Source organism: Myripristis murdjan, chromosome 6 (genome assembly GCF_902150065.1).
Source record: "Myripristis murdjan chromosome 6, fMyrMur1.1, whole genome shotgun sequence".
Taxonomy (NCBI): Eukaryota; Metazoa; Chordata; class Actinopteri; order Holocentriformes; family Holocentridae; genus Myripristis; species Myripristis murdjan.
This window is the reverse complement of record NC_043985.1, coordinates 12,496,251-12,523,398: the sequence shown is the minus strand read 5'-3', so window position 1 is coordinate 12,523,398 and position 27,148 is coordinate 12,496,251. Positions and strand designations below refer to the sequence as shown.

Sequence of the window (27,148 nt, the reverse complement as noted above, 5' to 3'; positions counted from 1 at the left end):
CTTGACATTTGGTTTGCAGTCACTGCCACACTGCCGCTCTGCAAACCAGAGCTTGAAGATCCAACTCCTCACAATATACATCTTCACCTTAACATTCCCTTTCTGCACTACATCTCCTCCCTAACTCCATCTCTCCCTCTTCCTGACTTTTGGGTATTCAGAGTGAGCTACTTCCAGTTCACTTGAACAGTTTTCTCCAGTTAACTGATCGTGAACTTTTTGCTTTTATCTTACAAAGCGGAGGCCTAACAAACTCTGTGTTTGTTTTCAACAGCAAAGAAAAACTTGCACTTCAATAAAGGAGCCACAACAGATCTGGCTCCTGAGACAGTCACAATATTAGAGCGAGTGAAAGTAGGTAATAGAGGCTATGGGCCGTCAGATCATTAGGGACAGATGCAAGGGTTTGCATGTGATTGAGCTTCAGTTTTGGCCACTGTGCATCTCGCTAGAACTACTTCTTTGGGGAATTCACTTGGAAATTCATCTCAGCGCCGGTGGCTGTCGAGTCCCCTTGGAATTTATCCATGAATGCAAAGTGCTGCCTTACAGCATGAGGACCCACAACACACATACCCACACTTGGAAGCACATCCGCATGAAGACATGCTCGGCTGCACATATGCACGCACTAATACATGCTAAGCAGTGGCAAAGCGAGGGCTAAAGGACAGGCAAAAAAAATCCCAGTGATCATTAAACCCTGCCAGTCCATATGGGAATAATGCAATCGTCTGATCACTCATGTATGTGGATAGGCATGGTTCTACATGAGTCAATCTGAACCTAAGATGATCTAGATGCTTGATTTCCAATGCCTTATTAATGACCGCAATGAAAACTGCTCTCTGAGGCAGGAAATCTATAAATTATCTATTATTGTCTACATGACCGTACAATATTTTTGCTGTGTAGCTTGGAATTGTGTGGTTTTTTTTTTAATTTGCTTGTTTTAGATGGTTTAAGATAAGGACTTGTACATGGAAAATGGGTGCATTTTTAAATCCACCATAACACACTTTTGTTGACTGCAGTCAGTTCCATTATGAACCCTATTAACACTACCTTATAAACACAACCTAGAAATGAAGGCTTTCATTCCAAAATATCCATTTTAGAAATATGGGGCTACCTTATATTTATTAGTGTATATTTACAGAAAAACAGAGAACATTCTGTCCTCAAAAATGTAACTATTTTGTGATGAAAGTCATCAGATGGTTCACAACTTTCTGTTTTTTAACGGATATCAGCTTTAGTTTTTGATTGAAACTCTTAAAATACATTTCATGTGGATCCCAGTAACGCCCTATTCTCTTCTGACTTCGTGAGGAAACTAACTGAAGCTGGCTGAGTAAGAGACAGGGCCATCCCTTTCAGGTGTATATCAGCTTTGTCTGCTGGCAGAGAGGATTGTGGGCTTTGAAGTTCCTTACTGTATTTCTCATCCTTGCATCTTTGCAGGATCTCGAGGCTCCGCTGGTGAACTGGGTGGTGGAGGAAACTAAAGCTGTCCACTGTCTTGAGGACGGCACAGGGAACTGCTGCATCGTTCCCTGAGAGAGAGAGCGAGAGAGAGAGGGAAGGGGGGGGGGTTGAGAGAGGGAGAGGGGGAGAGAGAGAGAGAGAGAGAGGGAAAGGGAGAGAGAGAGAGAGAGAGAGAGAGAGAGAGAGAGAGAGAGAGATGAAGTTATGATGTTTCTCATTTAAAAACCATGAATGGACAAAATACATCTTCAATATGAGCAAGAGAGAGAGACATGATGTTTTGTAATGAGGCATTTCACTTTGAAATGACAAAGGGAGAGCACCTCAACATACCATAAAGAGAGAGAGAAGAGAGACAAGTGAAAGGTATTAGGAAAACAAAGGCATGGAAAATAGTGGCACAGAAAATAGGAAATTGGGTTAGGAGGAATAATAAAAGGGGGAGATAAAGGAGGAGAAGAAGAAAAGCGGCAGAAAGAAACGGGTGAAAACAGGAGACTGAGGCAGATAAGAAGTGGAGCAGGGATGCAGTGAGTGAAAAGAACAAAGACACTAAATCCCATCTGAGGAAAGTCAGCAAAGACAAGAAAAGAGGGTTCCACCCAGTTTGTGATAATAAACACTGGAGAAGAAGAATGAAAACCCTCTTCCTCCTCCTCCTCCTCCTCATCATCATCAGCAGCAGCATCATCAACAGCAGCACTACTCCCAGTTAAAACTTCTCACCTCCCAAAACACGCCATGTTGTTCTTGGCCTGGTTCAAAACGTACATTTGGACATCATGGTGCAACACAGTGCAGTGTTTTCCATGGTCATGAATAATGGAGAGAGAGTGTGTGTGTGTGTGTGTGCGTGTGTGTTTGTGTGCAGTGGTAAGTGGTGATGTCAAGCTTGTCTAATGGAATATGAAAACTCATGCAGTTAGATCGTGTGGAGGTGAAAGATATTTTTGCCTGCTGCAACTTTGGGGGAGGAAAACAAATTTGAGTAGTTTCTACTTCTGACAAGATGCACAGGGGAATTTACTGCGCTGAAAAATATTCAAACTAAGGTGTGTGTGTGTGTGTACTGCAGAAAAAAGTGTGTTTGGGGTCACATTAATCTCATTAACTTGCACACTGCATGTCTGCATGCCTGACATGTGCACGCTGTGGTTTGGCATGTGTTCATGTTTACATGAATTTTATATGCATGTAGTCTATATTTATATTTGGTGTATGGAGGTCATGTCTCTTTCCAGAGTGGAGGATGTGTATTGAATGTGTTTACATATGTGTGTAGTGAAGCTGGAACTGAGCATACACCAATTTCAAACTGTAACTGCATTCTCTGTGCCTATGTGTTGAGTTTCTGGTAACCAATTTAGACAGCACACATAAAATCAACAACTTTTTAGGGAATCGAGGACACTTTGCCTAAGAGTACTGATCGACAGTGCATTATTGTTGATTGTTGATTCATACTGATTTAGCCTACACCCAATTCTTAAAAGCTGTTACGTTTGCTGTTCTGAACACTAAGGGAAATTGTGGACAGCTTTACCGAGAGAGAAAAGAAATTCACTGAGACAGAAAAGTACTGTGAGTTTTGTGACATGTTGTGCCTGTGTGTGTGGCAAAACCGGCCTAATGCCAATTCCCGCATTAAGATGTGCCTTGCAAAATGTAAACATCTGTTTTGTGCATGCATGTTTCTGTCAGGAGACAGCATGGCATCACCAACAAAGGATCAGAAGCATAGACTAGAGCATTTCACGGCAGCAAAACAGGTGGTTTAGTTGGAAAAAATAAATGAATTAATTAAAAAATAATAATAATATTAATAATAATAATAACAACAACAACAACAAACACTCATATACTGCAAAATATTGACCTTGTGTGAAAACTCATTTCATCACTAATATAAAGGAGAGGTGGCAGGACTTGTCACTTGGAAACTCAGAAACAATGGCAGCCATGTTAATGCAGAGATAAAAAAACGCTTTTCACCGTGTGTGCAATCACTGAGTTGGTAATTACTATCAGCCTTAATCAATCAGAATAGGTGACTGGTTACCATACTAATCTCCCAGAATTTTGTGCTTGAGGGAAACTCCAGTCTAATAAATCTTGACAATCACTTTTTAAAACCAAAAGAGGATTTGCGAAATCACAAAACATGAGTAAAAGTGGCCCCCGGAGTAAGGCACTGTAGGTCTCTTCTTAGAAAAATCCTCTGGTGCAGAGGAAAGTGTCAAATTTATGTTTTCAGTGTGTTCGGATTAAACTGAGAAAGAGCTGGGTAGTTACCATGAGCTGTGACAGCAACCATGGCTGAGCACACGAGGAAGGAGTGTCAGCTACAGAAAAGCAGACTTCCCAAACAGAAAATCCAAGGAAAGAAACATCTCAATACCCCTCACATTGTTTGATTAAATACTGATTTCTGGGAAGCGCTGTGTGAAAAAAGCCAAGATTAGGCAAGTATTGGTGACAGTTAGTATTGGGGTGTTATGGTTAGGGACACTAATCAATGGAAGGTCCTCACAAGTTTAGTAATTTTGTCTGTATGTATGTGTGAATGGATTTATGTATGTTTGTATGCATGTGTGAATGGGCCTATGTACTTTTTCTCACCTGTTTTCTTGTTGGTGTGTCTGCGGCCGGCCTCCCTGAAAGCCACCAGGGCTCTGAAGTAAGCCCGCAGCACCGCCCAGCGGAAAGTTGCCACTGGGTCGATACCCATCAGGCCGCAGATGAAGGCATTCTTACTGCTCTTCAGCAGAGCCACAATGTCGGGACGCATGTGGTCTGTATTCTTCTCCCTGAAGTCCTGGATGTCACAGAGATACACACACAAACGGGTTAGCAATTACTTTACTGGACTGACTGGGTGTGTGATGCTATTCATTTGTCTGCATACAGTATACGTAGGTTTTCATGTTTGTATGGATATATTCATCTAGGTTATTGTTCATGCTCTTACTGACCAAGTCAAGAAAGAGCAAACTTTGTGATATATGTCCATTATGATATTATAGATAGGTAAATGTAGCAAACTGTAATCAGACACTTAACGAGCTGTCATAATTAACAAAAAGTTTTATTTATTTATTTATTTATTTTACGCAAGTTGGACTGAGATATATTCTATTTTCCTTTTATTTATTTATTTTTTGTATGTTAAATTGTTGAAAGTCCAGCACACAGAGTACAAGCATTCATGTGCAAACGTGTCATCACATAGAGAGTTAATCCCCATGTTTGGGGATCGTGAGAGGGGAATATCTGTTTTATTAACATCACAATCACAAAGGCTCTGAGTTCAAACATTTTAGCAAAGACCACTGCTAAAATAGCTTTTTGAATAATTCATTGGTCAGTTGTTTTCAAATATCAGACTTCTATATAGTCTCATTGCACGAAATATTCCATGAAAATAAAATCACTGAGGTGGAGCAAACCTCTCCCTCTCCCTCTCTCTCAGGCTCAGATCTCCAGCTTCACACGATAAGAGCCAGCTGGGTGTTCACTAAACCAAACCTGCCTCGGACACATTTCACGACCCTGGCTCCCACTGCACGTTTCACACCAAACAACTCTTTGGCGCCCAGCACATATGCATGTGCATGTGCTGGTATGTCCAAGTGTTATGGGCTTATAGCATACAGTCAAACAACAATACGCTCACCCCTTTCCAGCACATGTGCTTCTTATCAAAACGCAGCTGGGAGGCGAACAGAGAATTAGATTTAGCTAGAAAAGTAGGTCGATGGAACAACAAGTAGACTTGCTGCAGACTTGCAGAATCTATAAAGGCTCAATTGAGACAAATAGAAAGATTAGTAATAAATCTATTGTTCATAAGAAGCACTTTCATCAAATGACAGACCTGGAATTTCAGGTCGCTACTGCAAACATTATTCATCTATAACTATTAATAAAAATAAACGGTAACAAACAGTACCGTAAGCTCCATTTCCATTCAATTAGATCACAAACATTGTACACAATTACAGTGATGAGTGCAAAGGTCACAGCCACAGCACCCTAACAATAATTCTTTGAGACGAGACTTGTCATGAAGTGGAAATAAATAGGACACACAGGAGAGACATAAGGAGGTAGACAGTAGATAGGAGATAGATAATACTTGAAGCATCCAGATAAGGGAGTATTATGGTGAGCGTAGGAAGTGGGAGAAAGGATATGATTCAGCAAGTGAGTTTATCATTAGATAAGAGCAGTAAAGCCACTATTTCAAATCCACAGAGAGCTTTAGAAAATACTGCTCCACGACAGCGGTCGGTGAGAGCACATGAAGAAAAGAGAATATGAGCGGGATTTGAGCAGCCATTTTTCATTTCAATTAAAACCTTTATGCAGACAAGTATATCCTACTGAGAGCAAGCTTTCTTTTTCAGGGGAGCCTGGTTTACAGTGGTTACTTGGGATTAATAACAGAAGAAAATCATTGTTTAAGAGCATTAGAAACACTTACAGACATCATTAAGTTGGTGTATAATTAATAATTTTGTTAAACTAAGGCTCTCCAGGCATGGTGTATCTGGATCAGATGTCCCCTTACACTATAGCCATTAAATTTAGCATTTTGGGCTTCCTTTAGTTGGCTCAGATTATGTTCTTAACATCACAGTTCTCTTGAAAGAGGACAGAGACTGGCATGTTCAGGCACCCTGATATGGTTATTTGGTGCCAGCTGAGTTCAAAGGGCATTGTTCTCATCTGACAAAACAACAAAACAGTAAATGCGCCATGTGAGTTCATATGAACCTCTGTAAACATGCTTGATGTAAACACACCTTTAGTTTGTGTAGCTCAATGTGCAGAATGTGGCACATTACCAGGGTTAAGAGATCAATTCCCACTGGAGCCACCTGTATTAAAAATGTATGTGCTCTTGACACTGCAAGGCACTTGAGATAAAATCCGCCAAATGGCTTACACTGCATTATAACCAAGCTAATGTGGACACTGGGACAAAGAATATCACATGCGCGCGCGCACACACACACACACACACACACAGACACATACAGACACACAGAAAACTAAGTAATGCTGACCTTAACTCCATACTTGACTTTGCCAGCATAGTGGCGGATGATGAAGGCAGGCTCCATGACAGCAGGGAACTCAATGTAGCTGTTTCCTTCGTGCTGACGCTTGAACTTGTCCAGCAAGGTCTGGTTAGAAGCCTGGGGGAAACTGGAAGAATAGTTTCTTATTAGGGGAGGGCTCAAAAATGTCATATAGGGACGACAAAAAGCTGAAATCAAAAATTCTATACCAAATACATAAGCCTGCAGAAAACAGCTGTTGAGAGATACCTGCACACCGCATGCAATCATATTCCAATAAAACTTCCATTGCCAAGTCTCTGTGGCCATTTTGCAGGAGCCATTTTGTGTCCCCACTAAAAAGCATTCAGTCCATTTAAATATGCACTATGCAAAATTGCTGAGGATTGGTTAAAGTGAGAACTAAGACTCAAAAAACAAAAAACATGGAATAACCAAGAAATCCATCATCAAGCTGGGCCAATGATGAGAACCATGTAGACTCAACCACCCATTTCTGTGCTCATCCCACGGTGAGCATTAGAATTACTGCATTCATTTCATTTAATGATTATTGACTCTAGTCGTATTGATTTTAGAAGCAAACACCCTCACTCACAGTATTTCAGTCTTCAGCTGTTGGCCACTGAGAAGCATCTCATGCACTCAAACTGGCAAGGTTTCCAACGGGTGGATAAACATTTGGTTGTGTCAAAACCACACGCTGCATCGAGGCTTTAATTTAACTTGAATGTGCCTACTTGCACACCCATCTCATTTCTTTTTAATGGTGGTGTCAGAATGTTACTTCCAACCATTCTCACCTGTCAGCTAACCAGATAAACAGCCCCCATGGGAGACTCCATACCATCGACTCAAACTGCTGCCCTCTATGCAGCTCCATAATAATACCCTCCTGGCTAAAATACACCTGGAAGGGTTGTAGAACTAGATGCTGTTAGAAATGAGCGCCCCAACTCTTGGCCCGACTCCCTCCCTCCCTCAGAAACCTAATCCACTCCTCAAGAGGCCCTGAAGTCCTGTGAGTTTTACTAACCATGACCGATGAGATCCCCAAGTGTCTTCCTTTCCCTGAAATCATTTAACATGGCACTCTTTCCTGCAGCACAATAAATCCCACGAGAAGAGCTCCCCCTTTTTTTTCTTTCTCAGATCCCCCTTTGACCCTAATGCTCAAACAGAACCCCCACCCACCCCCCCACCCTGTATACATACACACAGGACTTGGCCCATTCCAGATGTTATTAGATCCAGATGAACCCGCTACACTAAGTGGCACACAAGATGACAGCTCACGTAGATAAATACTGCTGTGTGTATATAGCCTGATATGTTTTTATGTGAGGGGGCGGGAGGGCGCTGGATTTGATTTAATGAAGATCTAGACGCAGAGGCAGCATGCTGACCTGCAGGGGCCAAGCCTTTTAGAGCAGAGGGGGGATGACAGCAGGGAACACATGTGATCCAGAGATGCCAGCAAAGGAATTAGTGTGTCATTAGCTTTTATGTTTTAGTTAGCTTTGGTGGAAGTCCCAGTATTGGTATCAATCAAGCTAATGATGATAAAGCCCATGCAGGGAGTAGCTTGTCTCTGCACTGCACCAGTCGGGTGCCTGACGTGTACAGGGTGATCAAAAGGTCATTTCAAAGACAGAGGATACGATGAAAAACGTTTAACTTTCCACAACATTCTGACAAGGTAATGACCTAAATAATAAATATCTCAGCAAAGGCAGTGGAAACCAACACAGGGAATGACTAACCCTGGTGGTGTTTGTGCACATTCTTCAAGTGCATTTTAAGGCACTTGAAGGCACATTAGGCAGTCATTACAAAGCAAACAACCACCAACATAGACAAAAATCAAATATATTTACAGAATACTTTTAATTTGTCCCATGTCTCTGTCCTCATTTATCAATCTGATGCTATTCATGTAGCAAACATTTATGTCAGCCTTTAAAAGTGGGCAAAATTTATTCTGTAAATAAACAGATTAGTAAAATGAGTTTAGGTGGGTTAACATCCAGTACTTCCATGAGTTTAAACACAAACCTGCAAGCTAGTATAATGCCACCTGAGTAACACAGATGTGCCTATACTAATCTGCAGAGCAACACTCGGCCTTAAATTACAAGAGGCACGAGTTAGCCGGTTAACTGTAAAAGAAAACAAAACAAAAACATAAATAATAAATAATAATGTAAAGAGTTGCTCGTAAGAGGAAATCATTGATTGGTGTGGCAACAGCATATCCATTACTACCACTATGCAATTTTAGTATGGAGAACTGCTTAAAAAACAAGGAACTCTTTTTCAAAGTTATCAGGCTATGTGGATGTTTCTAGCTGCTTCCTGAAGCACCATCTCCAATTGGGAGTTTTACTTCTGGCTGGTAGCGTACTTGCACTCTTCATCCAGTAGGTGGAACAGCGCTGTGGGTTTCTTGCTGATGAGGTTGATGCAGCCGCTGTTGTCAATGTAGTCGATGTTATGCCAGGTGATGCCCTCTGCCCGGTACTCCTCCTACAGGGAGGAACACAAAGAAAGAAGCCGCTGGGGTCAGAAAACACACTTGCACTACAATGATCCAACTCCAAGTGTGAACTCGATATAAGTGAACTCAAAGTTGCTGAACAGAAAAGGCAAGAGTCAGCATGTTAATGTCACTGATTGCTTTCAGCCTCGACTGAGCGAAGAATGACTGAATGTACTTGCTCTTTCTCAACAACATTTCCTCCCCACATTCATATGCATGTTCATACACCTGGGAGCTGTTCCATAAAACAAGCCACCTACTGTTTGGCACTGAACAGCTACAGTGGAGTACTTTGGGGATTAGGTGCCTTGCTTATGGGCATTTTGCTCGTAATTATAAAAGAAGGGAACAATATGATTTGTTCAGTTTTTAACAACTGTTTTTCTTTTTTAATAAATTTGCAAAAATTTATAAAATTCTGCTTTCACTTTGTCATTATGTGTAGATTAATGAGGAAACATTAATTTAAACGATTGTAGTATCAGGCTGCAACATAACAAAAGTGAAAAAAGTGAAGGGGGTATGAATACTTTCTGAATGCACTGTATGTATATGTGAGGAACACCAGGCAAAGTCTCTACAGTGGGAGCACCTGGCACGCTTGGTGGTTAGTAGGTTAAGTTTATATGCCCCAGGTGGCCAGTGACAGCTGAGTTATAGGACTCTTGTCATCTAAATACTCCTATGGGAGTAGCCAGCAAGGGCTGCAGCTTAGAATCCCTGAACGAGGTGGGAAAAAAAGGTTGAGGTGCATGTGAGCAAGGCATGTAAACACCAACTGCTGTAACAGAGCTACTCAGTCAGCAACAATAACAGGGTGTGTGTGTACTGAGGAGATCCACGATGACAGTGTGTCGCACTGCTACGGATGTCAAGTGGTGGAAAAGAGCACGCATGCTCAGAAAACCTTCCCAAGATGACTGACTATGGAAGAAACTGAGGTACTTTGTAACTGAATAAAAACAGATACAAACAACTGGCATGCACCAAAGCATTTAGCAGTCTTCTGTTATTTTTCAAAACAGCTAAATGCAAATATGACACTAGATAACCAACTGAGCGACCACAAGACAAATGAGCCTAGACCCTGTGCCTATATGTGTGTGTGGTGTGTGAATGAACATTTGTGTGTTAATGTGTACATGTCTATATTTACTCTGCATGTCAGTACTTCCTCTCATGTTTGTGTACATGTAAGTATAATCTTAATGAAGCTAACAAAGGTAAACAAAAAAACTAACAAAAAGTTGAAATGCCAATTGAACATGCTTTAATGCAGCTCACAAAAATGAGACTGCAATTCAGTATCGAAAGCTGTGTTGCAATATATTTTCATATATGCAAACACATCTGCCCTCTCTTCCTCTTTCAGGCTGTTGAATCACAGACGAGGCATTCAGAACATGTGGTGCGCTGGGTGTTTTTCCAGAGGTTGTACCAGATCAAGCAAAATGAAAACAGAGCTGTAAAATGTTGCATGCGTGTTTTCATTTTAATCTCGTCAAGCACTGACCAATGACTGAGTCACAACAGAAATACCTAACTTTATGTCTGTGTCAAAGAAAGTGTGTGTAAACATGTGTGTGGGTGTCACACCATACCTATAACAAAGTGGCCAATGACTCACTGGCCACTTTGTTATAGGTACACTTTCACATTTATGTTCATTCCACAAAACAGTTACACTGAGTCACAAGACTGTGACTCAGTGTTTAAAGCATGCTGACAAGGTAAAGAGGTCTGCGAGCACGTTACGCTCAACATGGTTGAACTGGTGCCACACATAACGTTCACAGCATCTCAGAAAAAGCTACCCTTTTGGGATTTTCAGCAGTACCCAGTACTCGAGTTGAGGGGGGATGAGGGTGGATGGCATCCCCCTTGAAATAAAAACGGTTAAAATCACCCACCCTGTAAAACTGCCATCCTCCCTTTTCATCAAGTGAAAAAAATTGACCATCCCCCCTGAATTTTTTTTACAACTCGACTACTGGCAGTACCTCTGTGTATGTATCTAAAAAAACAGGTAAGAACAACAGTGGTGTGCAGAGGAGCATCTCAGAACACACAGCTTATTGATCCTTTAAGTGGATGGGCTACAGCAGAGGGCCATGCTGGGTTTCACCCTCGTCAGCTGACAGGAAAATGAAACAACAATGAGCATGTGATCACTGAAACTGCTCAACTGTACAGTACAATAATGTTGTCTGGACTGATGAATCCTGGGTTCTGTTGTGATTTCCTGATGGGAGGGGGGACGCTATGGTGTAAACATGAATACATTTATCCATCCTTCCCCATGCCAGTGTAAACTGTATGCAGAATGTGTTACTGACACACATTAAGGCTTATTTATACTTTGTCGCTCAACACCCTTGACAGCTGTTTCTTGACAAAAATGATGTCATTTCAACAAAAAAGATGTCACACATCTGTCACTGTCGAGTAGGCCTACATGTAAAATTTCATAATGCCATCAGGCCTGTCGCACGGAGTGATTGGATATTTGTTACCAAGCTGATGCTTAGCATTTATACAAACCAGTGACAACAACATCACCAGCATCATGGAAGGAACACAGGAAAAGTTGGCTGAGAAAGTGAGCAAACCAGCATTTATATGACACTTCATGTAAACAATACAGAGACACACAGATGGCAGTGAACTCATGGCAAGAGACTGTCAGAACGTCGAATATCCGTGTACTAGAGTTTTAACACAAATAAAGGAATCTGTGGAACCAGTAAATTTACGAGGAGCTTCATATCCTTTTTCCTTTACACATCATAGCTAAACTGACTAGAACATGTCAGCTGTGGCAGTTTCAGGGCATTGCCATGTTTTAGCATATGTGAACAAACTGAACAGCCTAGCATCTCTTGTTTCCACGGAAATGCTACACAGAGCATATCTTCAACACAGTGCAACTGCAGGTGTTGTGTGACAGCGTATCCTATTGCCAAGAGACATCTGTCAAAAGTATCAAGCAAAGAAGTACACATAAGCCTTTAAGCTCCTTAGTAACAATGGAGATTCATTTTAACACCACAGCAAACCTTAAGATTTTTCCTGACCAGGTGCATCCCAGGATAAAGCGCCACCATCTTAAGATAACTTTAGTTTACTGTCATAATAACAACCACTTTATTTATCCTGGCAGCATCCTCTCCTCCAAAGTTGGCAAAATATACGGCTCGAGGATGAGCCTTTTTGTCCACCTGAAGTTCCACAAAGATCCAGAAGGTGGACAATCATACTAAAGTGGAATGATCGCTGATGATGGAGTCCCTAGAACCTGACCTGATACAGACCTTTGGCATGAGGTGAAACAGGACGCACAAGCCCAAGAACTGTGTGATGATATCTGCTCAGCATGGACCAAATTCCCTATGGCACATCCCTAGCACCTTACTGAATCATAAAATTGTGGTCTAGTAACAAACGGATGGCCCACGTGGTGCTAACTAGGTGTACCTCAACAGAAAGACAACATTTCAGATAAAAAACAAAAACAAAACAAACAAACAAACAAACAAACAAAAAACACACAACAGAGGCTCTAAACCTTCCTGTAGTTCTGTGGGGAGCATGGAGTCTTCTTGTGGTTGGTGAGGCTGGTCCAGAGATGTGGCCCTCTACCACCCATTAGTGGAAGGTTGTACTGCCTACATCTCTTTCCTTCTTTCTCAGTTTCTCATCTTTTCTTTGTGTTTCTCTCTCTTTCCATTTGTCTCTTTTGTTGTGACAGCGGTATGTTTTTATTGAGGATAAGGGGGGAACGGTGCTGCAGTACTGGGAGCTGGAGCAGCTTGTGGTGGTTTTAAAACCATGTAGGCAGAAAGGTAAAGAAGAGCAGATGCACACTATCTTGTCAATCAGCAAGCTCTGAAAGTGGAGTTTGCTGTTGCCGTCTAGCTAGAAAAGACGGAGGCTCTGCAGGCCTAAATGACTCACAACGATGACATCAAGCAATAAGCTGGACTGTGATTGGAAAAATGGCGGAGAGCTTGGAAAATATGCATTATCAAAGAGCAGAATCAGTTAAAATTTGGCAACTCATATTTAAGAAGGGATCTCTCACTGGTATCAAACGAAGACAAAACTGATTTGAGGTTTTTTATCCCAAGTCAGTGTGTTATCTCTGGAGTTGAACGTGATACCGTGTTTGCCTAAGGCGGTGGTGGTCGTATGTTTTCACACTTTGATAAATTGTTCACACACTCAGAAAAAAAAGAAAAAAAAGAAATCAAGCAGCAATTGACACATTAGTGTCAACACTGGACTCCAGACCCCTCACCCCACATCGAAGGCTGTAGTTGGTGTGGTCCTATTAGCTTTGGCCACAGTTCCAAAGTTAAATACACACCACTGATAAAACTAACTGATTGCCTGGAAGGGGGCGAAGCCTGGAGAAAGGCGAGGAGGAAAATCCCCCCACAGGCTGTTGGAGAATCAGGGACAACATCTAGTACATGGAGTAGTAACTTTTCTGGACCAACTTTTCTATCAAAAGGTAGCAGTTCTGCCTTGGTCACATAGCCAAGAATTTCCAGTTTATTTGGTTGTTCATTATTCAGCTGCCTTTAAAGCATGTGTCCATTACTGTACCACCTGTTACTATATATAAGCCCTTAAACTTCTTAAGCCATGCTTGAAAGCTGCCAACAAATGTTTTATTCTGCTCAGGAGGTCCATTTCCATTTGGCTGCCGCAGTTAACCAAAAGGTGGCTTGTTACGCTTAGTAGCATGCCTAATTGAAAATAATGGGAAGTGTTTAAGGTTTTAAGGAAGCAGAGGAACAAATCCTGACACTTTATCCCCATACTGGGACATAAAATTCACAAAGTAAAGCTATTCCTTCAAAGATGCACACTGAGTTTTTGCTGACAAACTCATACTGACATTTCTATGATGTGTGTAGCCGTTCCACATCTGTGTTCAGTATTTAGTTCCTTACAATGCTGCTGAGATGATGCATGTGTTAGCATGTGCCATATAGCATGTAAAAAAAAAAAAAAAACACTTGATGAAGAGGTGAAACAGCTGCTTATCCTTCCGTTGTACTGCAGCAAAAGACAGATTATTATGACATTATTATAACAGATATATTATTAAAGCATGTATTTGCCATCATGTTTTTATATCCTTTAAAGGTAATAGTGCTGGCTGATCCTAGGTCAGCAGTGAAAGGCTAACTGTAAAAGCAGCAGCACGGGAGATGAGGTGCTTTCCCTCCATTTGACGTCAAAGTGAAGGGATAGGGGGCTCGTGGTGTGAACTGCACCTCTTTATTCAAACAAACACAAATCAGTTGGGATCTGGCAACCCCCGTTTAAAAAGAAGTTAGCAACCTGCCCGAGCGGGGCCCCGGCACTCAACTCCACCTCAACTGGTGTCCTGTCAAATAAACTCAAGAACAGCAGAGGGCCAAACGTTTGGAGGACCCCGGTGATTAAAGGATAATAAACGTGAACTCCACTGATACAATTTTAGGCACAGCCCTGTGAGGGCAAGCACCTTTGCAGCACTTTGACACTCATTAGCTGTGAAACACAGGAACGGTCCATCACATGAAGAGTTTCATCCCAATATGAAATAGTTCCCATTTGGAAAAACTGACAGCTATGCTTACGTAATGATTTACAGCACAAAAATAAAACAAATCATTGTCATTTCTGCAGTGTAGTAGGTAAATATAACCACAACACCTGAAATGTTAAGACTTTCACAAAATAGATCCTCTATCTTATGGAATGATAAATTGAGGGTTGTTGTATTTTTTTATTTTTCAAAATGGATGTATGGTATTTTGAAAATAAACTTTTCATTATCACTAATATGGTGCAGCAATTATTAAACCAATGTCCAGTATTACTTTGTTTTTAACATTTTTAGGTGCCAGCAACACAATTTGTTTTTAGTATTTGGGGCTTCCACATGAATCAGAAATAAACAAAACAAATACACAGATTGCAGGTTTATATTAGGCTGGTTATTTTTTGTTAATGTGGTTCTTGGTGTGTATTATTTGTTTGTTTGTTTTGACTATTAATGTGTAAATAAGCCATAAGACATAAAAATGCAACAAGAAAATAGATAAAATACCTAGTCCGTACCCTTTACACAAATTGGCTTTACTACAATCAAATACACATTGCTCTATGACCACAAGCCTATGAACACTGGAACAATACCATCTCATCAAAATAATTCAAATTCAAACACACACACACACACACACACACACACACACACACACACACACACACACACACACACACACACACACATTACACTGGAGGAAAAGGTGGGCAGAATAAAGGAATTTGTGATTACAGGACAGTGCAATATATCCACTATCCACTATTTCATTCCAGCCACTTATAGTCCAGACATTGTGGCTCCTTAATATTGGCTTGTAATGCTTGAGATCTAGGAATTTAATCTGTTGTAGCCCATTGATTTTTTTTACTTTGGGTAGGAGCACCAGCTTCCCATTTCATCTGTCTAAAATCTAAATGTACATGTAAAACCTAACCACATGCAAGTATTACAGTAGCACAACCTGTTTATTAGTGCATGTTGCATCCTGCAGAATGAATGTGTGTGTGTGTGTGTGTGTGTGTGTGTGTGTGTGTGTGTGTGTATACTCCCACTGCCTGAAGGCTAACTGTCACAAATGGATAACAGGGCCATTAGCGCAGGCCAAGCAGCTGTATCTGATCTTCATTTGGAGTGAAGGGACATTACTGCACTTGTTTAACAAAACACTGCTCTTTTCTTTCACTCCACCCTTCTCTCCCTTTGGCCATCAGTGATTGGCCCGCCTGCTAAGTTGCCATAGCCTATCAGGGGCCAGCGAGAAGGAGACAAGAGTTGACAGCTACTGTGACACACTCCAGCTGATTGAGCCTCATTACCAGGCCTTCATATGTCTCTCCCTGTCTGTCTTTCCTCTTTGTTCTATGGATATAAAATGGAAAAAACACAAACACACACACACGCACACACACACACACACACACACACACACACACACACACACACACACACACAAACAAACAATATTAAGTGGTTTCTCAGTTGGCATCTGAATGAATGAGCATAATGAATACATAATATGGCAGGCCAGAGATTAGTGGTTCAGTAATAGTCCTTTGGAGAAACAGAGAGAGAGAGACATGGTGAGAGTGAGAGAGAAAGAGAGAGAGAGAGAGAGAGAGAGAGAGAGAGACAGAGACAGAGACAGAGAGAGAGAGAGAGGCAGGTGGTAGTCATGTTATGATGAAGTCTCTCATCAGCACATCAGCCATAACAAGAAGAAATAATGACGAAAAATAATCTGTGTGTGGAATGGAAGATCATTTAAATATCTCTAACCAAAACAAAAACATAGAACCTGTCAAGCCCAGCCAGAAGGAGGGGAAAAAATCACCAACAAAAGCTTTTGGTCTGGCTAAAACTGGCGCTACTGTTCGCAGCACTTAGCTGTCAGGAGACATCCAGCTCTGCTCGACTACCACTCACCCAGCCTGTCAGCCCAGCCTGTTCATTTAGCACTTCTGCTCTGACCTTTTGCTTTAATGGGTGTGTGTGCTAACTTAGCCCCACTACATAATTACAGCTGCTTGTACTGCAATGTGAGGGAGGAACATGGCTGGCTAAAGCAGAGCATTCGTATGAAGAAATATTCAACTCGCACAGTCACTGATGGCTGGCAGAAACGACAGGTTTGTTAGTTAGTTGTGCGCTATGAGACTAAAGTGCGATGAAGTGTTCCCCATGTCACATTTACTGTACATTTATGTTTGAATAAAACAACCAAGCATCAGTATCACCTAAGTTTGAGTTCCTTCCTTTGATAACTGTTGAACTACATGCCTTGCCATCTGTTTTGATTTTAAAAATAGAAAAAAAAAAAAATAAACTTTGTATTTCGCTGTTTCTCTTTTAATTGTAAAGCCTTGAATTTCTGGGTGAATTAGTAATTGTGTGGTCAATTTTTGCTATTCCCATGGATAACTGGCCAAATGCTGACAACACAATGTCACATGAAGATATTTCCTGCACAGCTGCAATGCAGTTTCATATGAGGAAGAATTGGGTCCATCCTGAACATTAACAGTAAACATCAGGCTTTGGTGTCATTTTGCAACAGCATTTAACAGGCAAGACTGTCACTGGAAATCTCTAAAAACCTCTCATCCTGACTGGCAATCTCCCAGTGTCTTTTTTTAATGTACATATTTTTACTAAAAAAATGTTCACTTGGTGCTTGTGTTGCAACTAGCGCAGTGGTACTTAAAAGGTGCTTGCAGGAAGCACTAGTCATGGCTGCCTTTACTAAACAACCACTGAAAGCCAGTCTGAAGAATGCTGCTGTGTCGCTAGAAGCTGAAACACTTTTATCCACTGGTGCTCAGTGAAAACACACTCAACTTACAGTGCTGTGTGGAACATGCTAACAGCAAGCCGTCTCCATTTGTAAGAAAGGAAAGGAACAAGGAAAACAGTGATCTTCCCTATCCATTTGAGCAGCAAGGCCACCCCTCATCCTCTGCGAACTGATGACTCACTCTAATTACCCTTGTATTTCTCTGTTTAACTCTCATTTTATTTCTTTTCTCAAGACATTTCCCTTACATTATTATTCTAGGCATCACTCAGGGCAGTATGGCTCTGACCACTGCTACTGTTTATGAGTGGATGCTTGACTGTCAGCTGAACTGCCTAAAATGTGATTGTGAGAGTAAGCCAGGGCTGCAAACAAAGGCTCAGAGTTGGCATGCTGCCTAAATCCGCTCCACATGCAGAGCTACATGGCATTATGTTAATCGATCTTACAGCTGAACAAACTGTAGTGTTCAGATTGCATCACCATCAGAAGACAGGTGACGTAACGCTCAGTGACAGCTTCTTCTACCATTTTACATGAGACAGGTGTAGTAAAGGTAGATAACACAACACTAAATAATTAGTTATGATAATGCCAAAACCAGGCACTTATTCTGCCTCATAGCAGCAACAGAATTCAGTTGTTACAACCAGTGTGTGTGTGTGTGTGTGTGTGTGTGTGTGTGTGTGTGTACAAACACCAGAGATGCATGTATTTTAGACCTGTTGTTTAGAAAGTGGGGTTCAGGGATCCAAAGGGCTACCTGCAGCGCTTCCAGGGGGGTCCTCAGCAAAATGAAAACGTTAGTTAAACCTCCACTGTAACTTCATTTGAATTCCAGTTAATGAGTATACTTGTCAGTGTTCAAGTATGATATCTAAACAATTTAATACTTTACACAAACCAAGATATCTTTTCATATGAGGGTGCCTGGGGCAAAGTCACTTCAACAGGGGGTTTGACGCTTAGAGTCAACTGAGTGAACAGGAAAACCCCTGTTTTATACAGCAGTGACTTTCTCAGATAGCGTTAAACATTACTGACCTACAGCAAGGACACTGCAGTAATGAGGAAGCCATGACTTTTGCTAGCTTCTTCCAAGTTTTGAGGAAAAATGCTAAATCTTTCTTTCAAAACAAAGAGTCAGGTGGGCCATTCTTGGCTTCGGTGGTTGATTCAATCGGCTGTAAAATGCAAGAAAAACGTACTACAAGGAATGTGTGGCAGCTACAATCTACAAATCTACAATCTACAAACTCTGATGTCACTGCATGCATCAAGGCATGCCATGGCAGATTATGGGTGTGGGTGGTTGTGCTGTAAAGGTCGCCACAGTGGCTGTAAATCACAGGACACAATGGCATGTTATCGACTAAATCACAATAAACATTGTCTTGGAAGAAAATAGGCCGACAAGTCACTGTTTTCCCCTCTATGTCACTGTGGGATACAAGGAGAGCAGAGGAGAGGAAAGGAGAATAAATTTTTACCTGCTCCAGTTTGAAGATGTGTTGGTTGAAGTAATGCTGCAGCCGCTCGTTGGCAAAGTTGATGCAGAACTGCTCGAAGCTGTTGTTCTCATAATCCTCAAAGCCAAAGATGTCCAGGACTCCAATGGACAGAATCTGGTGGTGAAGACAGAGAGCATGAAAACCTTCACTATTGGACATTACTGTTTTATTCCTTAAGCGTTCATAGGATCGTGATCACCATATCACACAAAATAACAACATACACGCACAAACAGACATGTATATTCGGTTCAGAGTCAACTATGTTCTAAGAAACAAAAGACACTTAAAAACCCACAAAATGGGCCGATAGTCTTTTATGATTGATATAAACATTGCACAAAAAGTAAGGACATTTGTGTTTGGTAGATTGTTTCTTTGTTGTAACAATGCTTCTTGGCAATAAATCTTATACTGTTGGAAAGCCTGTTTATTTCCCTTTTAAATGGTGCCACATTTGTAAGGTTCAATGGGGTTGAGGTCAGGACTGCTGGCAGGTTCCATCCTCTCCACTCCCAAATTCTGGAGGTCGTCTCTGATAAACCCTGCTCTGTGGGGGCGAGTGTTGTGATCTTGAAGGATAGAGTTCGTTCCCAGACTGTAGAGATATGGGATTGCCACTGGTTGCAGAATCTCATCTCGATATCTCTCTGCATTGAGATTGCCTCCAATGATGACAAGCCTCGTTTTTCCAGTGAGGGAGATGCCGCTCCACACCATCACACTGCCTCCACTAAAAGATGTTACTCTATCGGTGCAGCAATCAGCATAGCGTTTTCCGCATCTTCTCCACACTTTGACCCTACGATCCAAATGCCTTAGGCGGAATCTGGACTCATCGCTGAACGTAACGTTCCTCCACATGTTCAGGTTCCAGTGCATGTGTTGCCGACACCAGCGCAAACGGGCCTGAGGTGAAGGGCAGTCATGGCAAGCCTCCTGGCAGGCCAATGAGACCAGAGATTGGGGGTATCACCTGGCACCTGGGGGTACCAAAAGCTCAAAACAAGAGTCAATAGCAACAGCAAAATAAGCTGTTTGGCATTGGTAGAGAAGATTTGGCAAATTTTTCATGGGCGCAACCCACATACTCAGCTCTGCTGCTCACCCCACAAATGCATGTTCCTTACAAATGTGGCACCATTTAAAAAGGGAAATAAACAGGCTTTCCAACGGCATAAGATTTCTTGCCAAGAAGAAATAATCTACCAAACACAAATTTCCTTACTTTTTGTGCGATGTTTAATTATTTTGGACTAAACAGTCAGCCACTATAATCACTGACATTGAAGAAAAGAATCTGAGTCAGAATTTAGACAATCATGACCAACTAAACTGAGCAATTCAGTGAATAAATAAAATATGCATAGAAAATAAAATGTCATTGCAGGATTTACAGACTTTTTTGTAGATGTTATCAAATATGAACCTTCATTTTATTAGTGGTGTATGACACTGACATGCCAGTGTCTCATATTTAATAAGAAGCTCAATATTGGCAGAATATATTGGCAATCTAATGTACCCCCTAACTTTAACCAAGACCAATATAGCCTTAATCAACATCTCATAATTGTATAAGTCCTCCTACGACTTTGAACAGACAGGAAGCAGCAGAAATATATTTCTTCTATATTTTACAATTAACTGAATAAGTAAAAAGCCAGCAATGCAAAACTATTCTCCACTGAATCTGTAAAATGTCATTAAATGTCAGCAGTCCTCGCACAGGGATTTCTTGACTAACGATGTTCCATTCTTTTTTACTGCTGCAATGACCCAATTTCCCCTTGGAGATCAATGAAGTTCATCTCATCTTATCTCATTTACATACAGCATCTGAAGAAGCTATTCACTCACACAAGCCTTTTAATTATAAAATTGACTGCAAAAGCTGTTTTCAATTCAATTTAATTAATTAAATTATTATTATTATTATTTTTATTGATCCCCACAGGGCAACCTTTTTTAATCTGGACATAAAAAACATTCATTAGCATATATAGGCTAGACTGTCAGCTGCACATAAAAACAATAACCTTGACAGAGAGTGTAACCTCATCTGCCCTAGTGGCACTGAGGGAGAATGAGCACACAAATGCACAGATGATGTCAGTACACACACACACACACACACACACACACACACACACACACACACACACACACACAAACAGAGCATTGAGACAGCAGAAAACCACAGGGGGTAAACTGAGCTGAGGGGAACTTGATGCCATCTGCCACAGTGTTCCTGGCACATGTGGACACACACACACACACACACACACACACACACACACACACACACACACACACACACAAACACAAACACAGGGAAGGGCGGGAATGATCTTTCTTCTAATCTCTTAGATGCTCACTGGGTACGACTTGCCAGCTGCCACTGCAACATGGACACACACACACAATACACACATTCACACATTCACACACACACACACACACACACACACACACACACACACACACACACACACACACTAGAGTCCTCATATCATCCAACTTGCCAACTTGGGAACTAGCTAAATCCAAAGAGCAGGGAACAAAGACCAGACAGACAGCAGGATGAGACAGATGAAGCAAAATATAAGGCACAAAGAGAGAAACATTGATGTCGGTGGCTTTATTTTTTATTTTATTTTTTTTTAATTTCTCCAAGATTGCTTTAAGTGATAGTTCAAGTTCTTACCCATAAAATCATATTTGCTATGGGTGGAATTACTTTGTTTTTGTATCGCTATGCCACGGCTTCATCTATCAGGTGTATTAAACTTACAGTACAGTGCTGAGGGAAGCTCTTGTAAAGTGATACTAAAACAAAGTAGTTCCTCAAATACAAAGTGCAGTTTTAAGTGTTGTGAGTAACAATGCGAGAGCAAAACAAAGTAAGGAGCGTAAAACAGACAAGGCAAAGTTAGCCGGTGAAAGGCGACATATGTTTGTATGTTTTGCATTAAAACTACCTGAAAAAAGGTGCACAGCTGTTTAATGTGATCAAGGCCTGAAGCTATTTTGTGATTGTACCTTACAGATGTTACCAAAGAAAAAAATCACTCCGTCCATGTATCCTTAAAATGACTAAAGGTAGTGCAAAAACTTCCTGTGAATTGTTTCAACCCAGATGGGTTAACCACATCAGTTTCAGACACTCTCATTCTTGCTCTGGGATTGTCAAAACTTCCTGGGAAGAAGCATGAATCAAAACTTTAAAGCTTTGAATGTTACATAACAATGTGTAGCATCTGTAATGCTTGACCCAGGTCCAGCATCTGTGCATCATTTGATTTGTATGAGACACTGACAGTGTGTGTGTGTGTGTGTGTGTGTGTGTGTGTGTGTGTGCACCTGCATCCCTACCTTGGCGTTGTCCTCCAGGTCCTTGTTGTTGAGCAGGGCGTGGTTGGTCCTGAACACGATCCAGTCAAATAACGCGCTGTATAGTGACTTTGCCATAGAGTCTCTCACTGTGCCCGCCTACACACACACACACACACACACACACACACACACACACACACACACACCACACACACACACACACACACACACACACACACACAGACATGCCAAAATTCACAAGAGAGAGATCATGTTAGTCTCGGGTCCAATCAAAAACATATGGGTTCCTTAATCTACAACAGGGACTAAGATTGCCAAAGCCCACTGTGTATGTGTAATCTCACTCTCACTCACAGACACACACACACACACACGTATACACAGGTTCACTGCATCACTTAAGGAACATGCCCCCTGCTGAACCATTTTTATGTCACAGTGGTGGTAGTTCTGCTGTGGTGACCCACAAAATCTGAATAAATATGGGGGAAACACATGTACGATGTGTATAACATTTTCATGCCTTTTATAAGTGTATTCTCCTCCAGATGCTTGCTGATGTTCTTCAACAGCATGACATAAAGCACTTCAGCAGTACTGGGCACAACTACTGAGAGCTGACTTTTCAACAACTTGGTGGCATAAGAGCCTGCCAACAACAGCATGTCATTTTCAAAATGCACAGGAGGAACCTCAGCCAGTGCAACACTGGAGAGATACAACACTACTGCTACCTCCCTCTCTCTTTCTGCTCTAAAACTGGATCAGTGTCATTTTAACTGTGTGAACTGCGCAGGGAAGAGGTCTAATGAACTCGACAGCAGCTGAGTCATCTGCTGGGACTCTGACTGAGGGAAAGAAAATGTCTATTCCAACCACTGGCAAAATGCCAGTGGCTGAGGAGAGATGGGCAAGTCAGAAAAACACTGCTGATCAAATTAATAGATAAATAATATTTTAAACCACCAGTCAAACTCAAAGCCTGCCACAGACCTGTACTCAGACAGGATGCAAATCTCAGATGCAAATCTTAGTGCTCATTTCCCTCTGGCTCCCATCACTGCAAAGATGCGTTGTGTAAAATTAAAACTAAACTAACACCTACATTTGTCAGCCTGTATTATGTTCTTGATGAACATGGCTGCCTCAAACCTGGCTGATGTCAGGATGTTCAGTATTAAAGCACAGAGAGCACACTTCATGAGATGCTGATTTGTGGAAACATCATGTTCCAATCCATAAAAAAGCAAAAACATACAAGTAGCACTTAACTCTTCCTCTTTGTGTTGTTTTATCAGACTATTTGGACACTTTCAGATAAAACTTTATGATGACTTTATGATTTGGCCTGTCCAAAAAGGTTTGGTGAAACTTGTGAAAGAATCCAAAAAAAAAAAAAAAGAACAAACACAAAGGTGAGGTTGTGTGATTTGTCTGTTTTTTGATATTTCAGTGTCAGGATGTTGACAGCTCAAGCTAGCACAGGGCTCTTAATTCATGAAAGACAAAAGCCAACACTGAACTGGCATTCATCTGTCTTAATTAGAGTTGGTACCAAGCACCATGAACAAGCATTAACACCACCTATCTGCAACCAATCTTGCTACTGTCAATCAGGAAGCTCACACCACAGGCTCGTATCGGGCTAAATTATTGACCTTCAACCATTTATTTACAAATCAATGGCTGAAGGCCAACAATGACAACTAGTGTTTTTCTTTCTTATTGGAGGGCAATAGTCTCTTGTACAAACACCAGCAAGTGTTAAAGTTACCACTCTGCTAGCAGCCTTGCACCTCCAAGTTTCTTCTCTAATGCTTTGTGGTCTTGCTGTGCAGAGTGCCATAATACTTTAGGTGTTGTGAGTCAGAAGCCAGAATGTTAAGTGCCTCCAGTCCTGCAGATCACTTTTTGGACACCTCATCGATCCATAAAAAACAACCCTGCCAAGAACGGCCATTATTATGGCTCAACAAGCCAAAGTGAAACTATGCTCTCCCCTTACAGATGATGAAAGGCATGCTAAACTAACATAAGTATGCCAAAATGGAGACTTGGACACCAGTGCATATTGTTTGGCAGCTAGAAGTGTTATGAAGATTGAATGGTTTGTGGAACAGGACAACAGAAATGTGCTTGAACCTGTGGATTAAACTTCCAAAACTTTTTCCATGCCAAGGACCCCCAAATAAATCCTTAGACCACAGATAAGACTTTTGCCTAATGTATGAAGCCCAATCTGACAAGATTTTTGTACAAAAATATGATTGAACAGAGAATTGCACAACGTGTTTTTGATTAAATTGGAGAGGAAATAATCAAAATAGTCACCCTGGTATACTCTTTAACTGTGCTTACCTTTGGTAAGTGAAATAATCCCACTTAAAGATTTTATATTGACTCAATTTTTGAGAAGATGTCTAAATGGTTACAGACATCTGAGCTAAAACTGGACAATAAAAAGGGTTTAAAAGTGAAAGTTTAGTAGATGTCTTTGTCGTAGACTGCATCTTCTGAGATCCGTACCAAAAAGCTTAAAGCATTGCCTTGTACGTATGAACTTCTCTGGTGCCTGCTTGATATTAACAGCTGTTGATGCATTACTTAAATATGTACTAATTTTCTCCCTCAGGCTGTAGCCTGGAGGGAATCATGCATTTGGTTGTGTGTGTCTGTCCATGTGTGTATCCGTCCGCAGCTAATCTTGCATACTACTCATACTACATGGCTTCTGCATTTTGGCTGAATTTTTGTTAAATAAATAACAACACAGTGGAATCTGTTGTGTGTTGTTTTACATCTGAGGTTAGACTTATTTAATTTTAGCACCTGGTAAGGGCCAGATGATTTTTTATTATGTCATGATATGTAAAACCATAGAACTGAAAGAGGGTGTACTTTCTTTTTCTTTTTCTTTTTTTTGACTGTAAGTTTGAGCACTGGAGAAGGGGAGATGCACCTGGCAAAGATCTGCACTCTACTGAGTACACTCTTCTAGTTTGTTTATTGCTTAGTGTAAAACTGGGCTGTACATGGACAGAAAGAGCGTCAGCTGTGAAAGCTAAAGTAAAGATGGAGCAGTGCAGACACTGCTCCTCATTTGCGAGGAAACCTGGAGGTTCAACTTCCTCAAACACTGGACAAGCTAACCAGTGCAACTACAGACAAGCGAGCTAACTAACTTCATTTTGTTGGCATCAGAGTTCCCCTGTTTGTGCTGTAACAAACACAGCCGAGAAGTTAGTGAGCAGTATAGAGAGAAGGAAAGGAGCTTTGGCTTGTCTGATGTCAAGTTGGTGAGAGTTAATGATAATGTCAATGTTAGTGGGGGAGTTTGATACAGGTTGTAACCGTGACTTCAAATTACTGCACTGTTTGATCACGCTTCCCTCTAAATGACTCCTCACCAGGCTATTAGCATAAATAAGAAATGTTCTTAATAGGTTTGCCTAGTTAAAGGTCAAACAGAATATTTGAATTATGTGCTGAAAAGACTTAAGTGACTTGCATCAGTTACATAACAACAAGAGCAATCAAGCTCTGTCAGAGTCTTCTGGAACATCGTGACCACAATCAAGCCCTCGGTGTGGGCGTTCTTACTTGAAAGACTTTAAAACAGCGTCCAGTGAGGCCACATGAAGCCAACAAACCATGATCAAGCAAAAAGATGAGTTCAAAAGCCTCCTCCTCCGTCCTGTATTATTGATTGTTTGTGATATTTTTAGCGACCGGGCCTGCATCATTTCTGCTCCCAAAGGTTATGTAAGACTGTGATGAATAATGCAACATTTTAAAAGGGATCGCGATTGAGACACTTCAGGAGGAACACGGGGGATCGTCACATGTGACTGGAACATTTGACATGCTCACTGAGCATGTATTGTCTTGATGTTCACAATGTAATTTAATTATTCACCACAATGGAAGTGGTTTGGAACAAGAGGGAAATGTGGATGGAGAAAATGGGTAGAAACTTGTTTTATGGTAAGGCCACCCAAGAGGCCGACAACATGATTAGAGGGACTTTATCAGAGAGTTTTGTAAACTGTAATGGCCCTGGCCATTAAATCAGGCCTTAGCTTGTGTTTATAATTAGAAGGCTCTGCTGAGGGGAAATTGTTGCACTTTCTCCCTCTTTTTCTCTCCTATCTTCCCCTATCGCACTCGGTCTCTGTCTCCCAAGAACCACAGGAGGTGTAAACCGCTCAGCATGGGCTTACACTGCACGTGGCTTGCTAGCTTCCTCACTACAGGCTGCTCTGTGTGGGTGTGTGAGTCTGAACTCCACTACAATCTGCGTGTATGTTTTTAATTAGAGTTTATGTAGTTGTTGTTTTTGTCTATCAGTGTGTATGTTTGTGTGTGTTTCTGCATATGTTTGACATTATTCTGTCAGTGGGAAGGTAAAAGTGTTATCTTTACACATGCAGTAGTGTGTGAGTACCTCTAGACTATGTGGATTCAACAACTTTCAAATAATTTTTATTTGAAAGAGCAGTTTTTATGTGAATAAGTCGCTGACTGCTGCCCCCCTCCTCCTCCCTCCTGTCTGACTTTAAAACAGGAAGGAGGAAGTGGTGGACTCAGATTATCTGCAGTCCCATCAACACAGTCAGTCAGCATACTTTATATCCTGAAACACACAGGCTCATGTGCACATACATACACAAACATTCAGTTACAGAAACTCAGACTCTGCAGGTAGACAAATTCTACACACTCAAATTCAAACTTTCTGACAGCTTTTTTGAGCCCATGAAAAGACTACAATTG

General features: G+C 41.2%; 1 protein-coding gene across 10 annotated transcripts in view; it reads right to left on the bottom strand.

The window, feature by feature from the left end:
* The window catches only part of LOC115360624 (unconventional myosin-IXAb-like), a 144,558-nt gene that overhangs the window by 25,544 nt on the left and 91,866 nt on the right, over positions 1-27,148 (bottom strand). For all 10 annotated transcript variants that reach the window (XM_030053631.1, XM_030053632.1, XM_030053634.1 and 7 more), the window contains 6 exons: positions 22,394-22,510; positions 18,998-19,132; positions 8,977-9,098; positions 6,558-6,699; positions 4,108-4,303; positions 1,437-1,556 (listed from right to left, as the gene is read on the bottom strand). In XM_030053631.1, coding sequence (XP_029909491.1) covers positions 1,437-1,556; positions 4,108-4,303; positions 6,558-6,699; positions 8,977-9,098; positions 18,998-19,132; positions 22,394-22,510 — 832 coding nt within the window. The remainder of the gene's footprint in view (positions 1-1,436; positions 1,557-4,107; positions 4,304-6,557; positions 6,700-8,976; positions 9,099-18,997; positions 19,133-22,393; positions 22,511-27,148) is intronic.